At 47.2% G+C, this 7,135-nt stretch overlaps 1 protein-coding gene across 1 annotated transcript; it reads left to right on the forward strand.

The window, feature by feature from the left end:
• Positions 1–357: 357 nt before the first annotated feature.
• On the forward strand, positions 358–2,426 carry ADRB2 (adrenoceptor beta 2, surface). Its single transcript, XM_008587925.1, has one exon. It carries the CDS (start codon positions 603–605, stop codon positions 1,863–1,865), a length of 1,263 nt encoding a protein of 420 aa, XP_008586147.1. The 5' UTR covers positions 358–602; the 3' UTR covers positions 1,866–2,426.
• Positions 2,427–7,135: the final 4,709 nt, after the last annotated feature.

The following is a 7,135-nucleotide window of genomic DNA, read 5'->3' on the forward strand; positions in this document are numbered from 1 at the left end:
CTTGTCTCTGTTTCCTAATGTGAGGGAGTGCCCGTGTGCTGCCCTCTGCCCTGAGACCTCAGGCCACACAGGCGCCCAAGGCAAACAGGTAGCAGCCACAGAAGGGCCCACAGCTCCCGGGTTGGCTGGTAAGCACGCCAGCCTCGGCTTTAGCCCTCTGGGGGCAGCCCGGGTAGCTGGGAGGGAGTGGTGGCCCGCCTCTCCGGGGAGCAGCTGGGCCTCGCCCGGGCCAGCCCCAAGAGGGGGCGGGTGAGGGGAGGGCAGTGTGCCTCGCCCCTTCGGGGCTGCGGGCGCGCCATTGGCCGAAAGTTCCCGCACGTCACGGGGAGGGCAGTGCCCCTAAAGTCCTGTGCACATAACGGGCAGCCGGCACTCCGAGGCGGCTTCTCCAGAGCGCAGGCTGGAGCTGGCGGACACGGCGAGCCCAGAGCACCCCCCAGGCTGAGTGTGCAGGACGCGCGCCCGCCGCACCCACCACACCCCCCCACCGGCCGGTGAATGAGGCTTCCAGGCGTCCGCTCGCGGCCCGCGGCGCCCCGCCGGAGGTCCGCCCGCTGAGGCGCCTGCGGCAGCCGGTGCGCTCACCTGCCAGCCTGCGGGCCATGGGGCAACCCGGCAACAGCAGCGTCTTCTTCCTGGCGCCCAACGGGAGCCACGCTCCGGACCACGACGGCACGCAGGAACGGGACGAGGCGTGGGTGGTGGGCATGGGCATCTTCATGTCTCTCATTGTCCTGGCCATCGTGTTCGGTAACGTGCTGGTCATCACAGCCATCGCCAAGTTCGAGCGTCTGCAGACGGTCACCAACTACTTCATCACTTCGCTGGCCTGTGCTGACCTGGTCATGGGCCTGGCGGTGGTGCCCTTTGGAGCCAGCCACATCCTCATGAAAATGTGGACTTTTGGCAACTTCTGGTGCGAGTTTTGGACTTCCATTGATGTGTTGTGCGTCACGGCCAGCATTGAGACCCTGTGCGTGATCGCAGTGGATCGCTACTTGGCCATCACGTCACCCTTCAAGTACCAGAGGCTGCTGACCAAGAATAAGGCCCGGGTTGTCATTTTGATGGTGTGGATAGTGTCAGGCCTTACTTCCTTCTTGCCCATCCAGATGCACTGGTACCGGGCCACCCACCCGGAAGCCATCAAGTGCTATGCCAAGGAGACCTGCTGTGACTTCTTCACGAACCAACCCTATGCTATTGCTTCCTCCATCGTGTCCTTCTACTTGCCCCTGGTGGTCATGGTCTTCGTCTACTCCAGGGTCTTCCTGGTGGCCAAAAGGCAGCTCCAGAAGATTGACAAATCTGAGGGCCGCTTCCATGCCCCAAATCTCAGCCAGGTGGAGCAGGATGGGCGGAGCGGGCATGGGCATGGACTTCGCAGGGCCTCCAAGTTCTGTTTGAAGGAACACAAAGCCATCAAGACATTAGGCATCATCATGGGCACTTTCACCCTCTGCTGGCTGCCCTTCTTCATCGTCAATATTGTGCATGTGATCAAGGATAACCTCATCCCTAAGGAAGTTTACATCTTCCTAAACTGGGTGGGCTATGTCAATTCTGGTTTCAATCCCCTTATCTACTGTCGGAGCCCAGATTTCAGGATTGCCTTCCAGGAGCTTCTGTGCCTGCGCCGGTCTTCTTTGAAGGCCTATGGGAATGGATACTCTAACAACAGCAATGGAAAAAGTGACCACACTGGGGAGCAGAGTGGATATCAACTGGAGCAGGAGAAAGAAAGCAAACTGATGTGTGAGGACCCCCCAGGCATGGAAGACTTTGTGAACTGTCAAGGTACTGTGCCTAACGATAGCATTGATTCACAAGGGAGGAACTGTAGTACAAATGACTCACTGCTGTAATGCAGTTTTTCTACTTTTTAAGATCCCCCCACCCCAACAGAACACTAAACAGACTATTTAACTTGAGTGTAATAAATTCAGAATAAAATTGTATAGAGATATGCAGGAGGAGGGGTATCCTTCTGCCATTTTTTTTTAAATTATTTTTTTAAGCTGTAAAAAAAGAGAAAACCTATTTGAGTGATTATTTGTTTTTGTACAGTTCAGTTCCTCTTTGCATGGAACTTGTGAGTATATGTCCGAAGGGCTTTTGTCCTAGAGGACCTGGGTCTGCTATGTTTTGATGACTTTTTTGTGTATCTACCTCATTAGTCAAGTATTAGGTGTAATATATTGCTGCTGGTAGTTTGTATCTGAAGGAGATTTTCCTTCCTGCACCTTCGGACTTAAGGAACTTAACTATCTCGGACCTTTCAGCTGTGAACAAGGACTCTCCCCCGCTCTTCTTATTGGCTCAAATGGGGTGTTGTAGGCAGGGATTTGAGGGGCAGCTTCAGTTGTTTTCCTGAGCAAAGTCTAAAGTTTACAGTAAATAAATTGTTTGACCACGACTTCATTGCACCTGTCTCTCCAAAACCCCTTGACTGGAGTGTCCTTGCCTCCCCCACTGGAAACCGCAGGTAACTATTTGTAATAACTGCCCAGTGACTTAATACAGAATGATTCAAGAATGGCATGCACTGATTGCTTAACCCTTTCATTTCCCTTTGAATCTGCTGCTGCAAACCTGTATCTCTCCTAACACTTGTGCCCCAAGTCAGTTCTGCCTGCTCTCAGCGTAGCTCGGCTAGTAAGCCCTGACTCATAGAAATGGAGTATATGTTTTGTCCCTCCATGTGCCCCCACCACCCACCTTCCAGTTCTACTTGTTTAATAACTGCTTATATTTATATCTTTGCCATGTCTTATAGTGGAGCTCTTTGTACTGCATTAGGGCTTGGTATTTTAAGCATAGGGAAGATGTTCTTGTGAAAAAGCTACTCTACTCAAACATGGCCCCATTATTCCCAGGGAAAATAAAAGGGCATTGGTCACAGGGAGAAGAGCTGGAAAACACATAACTGATGAATACCTCATGACCTAGAAAGAGGATTTTAACCCCTCCTCCTTCTTTACTTCTGTCTCTTTTTTCCTCTCCTTTTGACTCTCTCCTCGCTTCAGTATAAGCCAAGGTTTCTCAGTCTCAGCTCTGTTAACATTTTGGACCAGGTAACTCTTTGCTGTGGAGGCTGTCCCCATGCATTGTGGGATATTTAGAAGCATCTCTCTGTCTATTAGATGCCACTAGCACCCCCAAGGGATGACTACCCAAAATGCCTGTGGATGTTGCCAGATACCCTTTGAAGAGAGAAATAGCCCCTGGTTGATTGCTGTTGTCATAAACTTTAAAACTCTAAACAGATTTTTAGATTCTGTCTCATGCAAGCACTTTATTTTGCAGGGGCTCAGAGAGGGATTTTCACTGTTCACTCACTCAGTGAGGGACCCTAGGCTAGCATAGCACGCTTTCTGCTCCATCATGCTGCCTCATAAACTTGCTTTCCAGCCAGCGCCCTGAGAGTGAGCAGGAGATGCGGGTAGGAAAGGCTTCAGGTCTGTTCATGCATTGTTTGGGAGGGCTTGTCAATGGAGGTGAGGCCGTGGGCTGAGCCGTTACTGCCTGTTTGTGGAGAGATTATAATATTGTTGAGAGGTCCAGGAGGGGAAATCACAAAAGTAAACACATTTCTTCTCCCACCCCCTTTCTATTTTTGCCTGTGTGTCTGAGCCAGCGCTTGGCCCAGGTTTGGCTGAGCGGCTCATCCTCCTTGGCAGCGCCAGGCTGAGGAGGATCAGCCCTCAGGGTTCATTGCCATTTCACTCGCTCGTGAAGCTGACTCCACTCCTCTCTTCCCTTCTGTCCCAGCCAAGGTCCCCAACCAGAAAAGCATTGGCCTTCACTGCTTCCTGTCAGTTCGGGGATGGAACATCTGGGCAAGCCACTGAGTTCAGAAGTATGTCAGGCGCCCGTGTTTTCGAAATGTGCTGTAGCAAATTGGAGAGTGGGTGACATTCGGTGCTTTTACTTTCTCTCCAAGGGTTTTCATACCTATTATCACATTATCTTCCTACTGCTCTGGGCCCTATACCCAGAAATTTGGGCAACCTCTCCAGCTCATCTTCATACTCCTGGTAACCTGATGGGATCTCAGACTTGGAGGGGCGCATAGAAAGCATTTGACATCTGAAGAGATCCAAAGCCAGTGAGGGGGGTTGACCTGGCCAAGGTAAGCTGCTGAGGATGCCGGAGCAGGGCTAAAGCCAGGGAACCGCCTGCTGTTCCAGGAACTGCTGCATTCCCTCCACTACATTGTTGCTGAGTTCTCCTCTCACCCTTCTGGGGCAGTAACATAGAATAATTTCAGCAGATGTTTTTATTTCTTTTGGGGTTTTAACACAAAATGCAGGGAATAAACCAATAATCTGCAATAGGGACAAGAGAAAGAATTGTTTGTTTTATTCAGCAAAAGTCCACTAGGATATTCTCTGCATTTAGAGAAGCTGGGAAATTCCTTAACTCTTTATGACCTGCCAGGAATTTCAGACCCTTCCAGGTAGAGATTTCTAATAGTCTTGTTTCAAAAAAAAAAAAAAAGGTTGGAAGCTTGCCTGTCATCATTTGTAAGTCAATAAATATTATTAGTAAACAATGTCAATATTGTGTATACACTCGTTTAAAGGGACGCCTACTGTAATTTTAGTTAAAATTCAACTGTAAATGTTAATTCAGATTCCCAGCTAAAAATGGAGTTTAACTGTATTCAGGTCTCTTTAGGAATATTTTATTTGTTATTTTGGAGGCTGGCTGTTATGACCCAAACCATTGGCCTCGTTGTTACAACACTGCACTCTAACCAACTGAGCCAACCAGCCAGCTCCTAGAAATACTTTAAATACAAGAATTTTCATCAGCTTTAAGGGTCTTGACAAACAAGAGCATTCTAGGCACATCTCATTCTCTCGCTTTCTGCTTTCTCTGTTGTTGCTTTGTTTCTTTTGGGGGACAGGCGTTTTTCAGTGTCCCTCAGCTTGTTGGCATCCTAGTTACATAAGGTTTGTGCTGGATTCATCGCCATAAAGTTTTCTTCGCCTGAACAACTAGTTCTTGGAATCTGTCAGATGAGAACTTTCAGCTCATCTTCATACTCCTGGTAACCTGATGGGATCTCAGACTTGGAGGGGCGCATAGAAAGCATTTGACATCTGAAGAGATCCAAAGCCAGTGAGGGGGGTTGACCTGGGCAAGGTAAGCTGCTGAGGATGCCGGAGCAGGGCTAAAGCCAGGGAACCGCCTGCTGTTCCAGGAACTGCTGCATTCCCTCCACTACATTGTTGCTGAGTTCTCCTCTCACCCTTCTGGGGCAGTAACATAGAATAATTTCAGCAGATGTTTTTATTTCTTTTGGGGTTTTAACACAAAATGCAGGGAATAAACCAATAATCTGCAATAGGGACAAGAGAAAGAATTGTTTGTTTTATTCAGCAAAAGTCCACTAGGATATTCTCTGCATTTAGAGAAGCTGGGAAATTCCTTAACTCTTTATGACCTGCCAGGAATTTCAGACCCTTCCAGGTAGAGATTTCTAATAGTCTTGTTTCAAAAAAAAAAAAAAAGGTTGGAAGCTTGCCTGTCATCATTTGTAAGTCAATAAATATTATTAGTAAACAATGTCAATATTGTGTATACACTCGTTTAAAGGGACGCCTACTGTAATTTTAGTTAAAATTCAACTGTAAATGTTAATTCAGATTCCCAGCTAAAAATGGAGTTTAACTGTATTCAGGTCTCTTTAGGAATATTTTATTTGTTATTTTGGAGGCTGGCTGTTATGACCCAAACCATTGGCCTCGTTGTTACAACACTGCACTCTAACCAACTGAGCCAACCAGCCAGCTCCTAGAAATACTTTAAATACAAGAATTTTCATCAGCTTTAAGGGTCTTGACAAACAAGAGCATTCTAGGCACATCTCATTCTCTCGCTTTCTGCTTTCTCTGTTGTTGCTTTGTTTCTTTTGGGGGACAGGCGTTTTTCAGTGTCCCTCAGCTTGTTGGCATCCTAGTTACATAAGGTTTGTGCTGGATTCATCGCCATAAAGTTTTCTTCGCCTGAACAACTAGTTCTTGGAATCTGTCAGATGAGAACTTTATCTGAGATGCAAGGTAACAGGTGTTAACAGTGGCAGGAAAGTGTGGGCCTTTACACTGAGATAGTTATTGGAAGAACAAATCTGGGCAAAAGGGAACTTGGGAATAGGAACTGTTTTTACATGATGCTTAGAATGGTGAACCTACTGCCAAATGGAGCCTAGACCAGAATTCATCAGGGGGTATTTATGGAGCATCTGCTGTGTTCAGCATGAGAAAAGTATAGGTTTCAGCTTCTGCTGTCTGGTCCATAATATTGATAATACTAAACAGATACTTTTTATGAAATTTTATTAAATGTTAGGGACTGTATTAGACACCTGTTGCACTGTGTCATCTTCCCAACCTTATGATATAGGTGGCATAATTCTCCTCATTTAACAAATGAGGGAACTGAGGTTCAGAGAGGTTAAGTAACTTTCCAAAGCCACACAACCAGCTAGTTGCAGAGTCAGGACTAGAACCCAGGCCTGTAAGATTCCAGTGCCCATGGAGCATAGCACCCATGCAAACCAGGAAGCAGCATGAGGCAGCTTACAATCTGTGCCAGCACAAGTGTAAGAACTGGAAATGCAATACCTTGTTGAGAAGAGGGGGAGATTGCTGTGGGTTGGGGCAGGGAGGAATGTTCTCTTTGAAGCATATGACTGTAGGGTTGCTGAGGACTGGGACAATCACTGAAGTGCCTAGTTTGCTACTCTGAGTCTTTGCTTTGTCTTTTCCTCAGAGAATCAGGCCAAATTGGAAAGAGGATATGAAACTACAAAATGAGCAGCATATGGTAAAGCAGAAACACAGGCTGTCTCACGTCCAGGCAAACTCATTCACAGTTCCAAAGTTGGGAAGATCTCCCTATAAATTCAGTGGGTAGATGGACCTTATGGAAATTTGGCAGGCCTAGGTGTCCCTATAGGTGTGCCGATTATTTTGAACTAATGTTCTAGGGTAACGGAGATGATTTCCTGACAGCAGAGAGCAAAGAGGGTTAATCCCCTTTGAATGATACTTTTCATTGACAGTTTAACCTCTACTAAATTCAATTCTGTGCTATTCCCTACTTCATTGACAGTGTAAATATAATT

Source organism: Galeopterus variegatus, unplaced genomic scaffold (genome assembly GCF_000696425.1).
Source record: "Galeopterus variegatus unplaced genomic scaffold, G_variegatus-3.0.2 Scaffold4596, whole genome shotgun sequence".
NCBI lineage: Eukaryota > Metazoa > Chordata > Mammalia > Dermoptera > Cynocephalidae > Galeopterus > Galeopterus variegatus.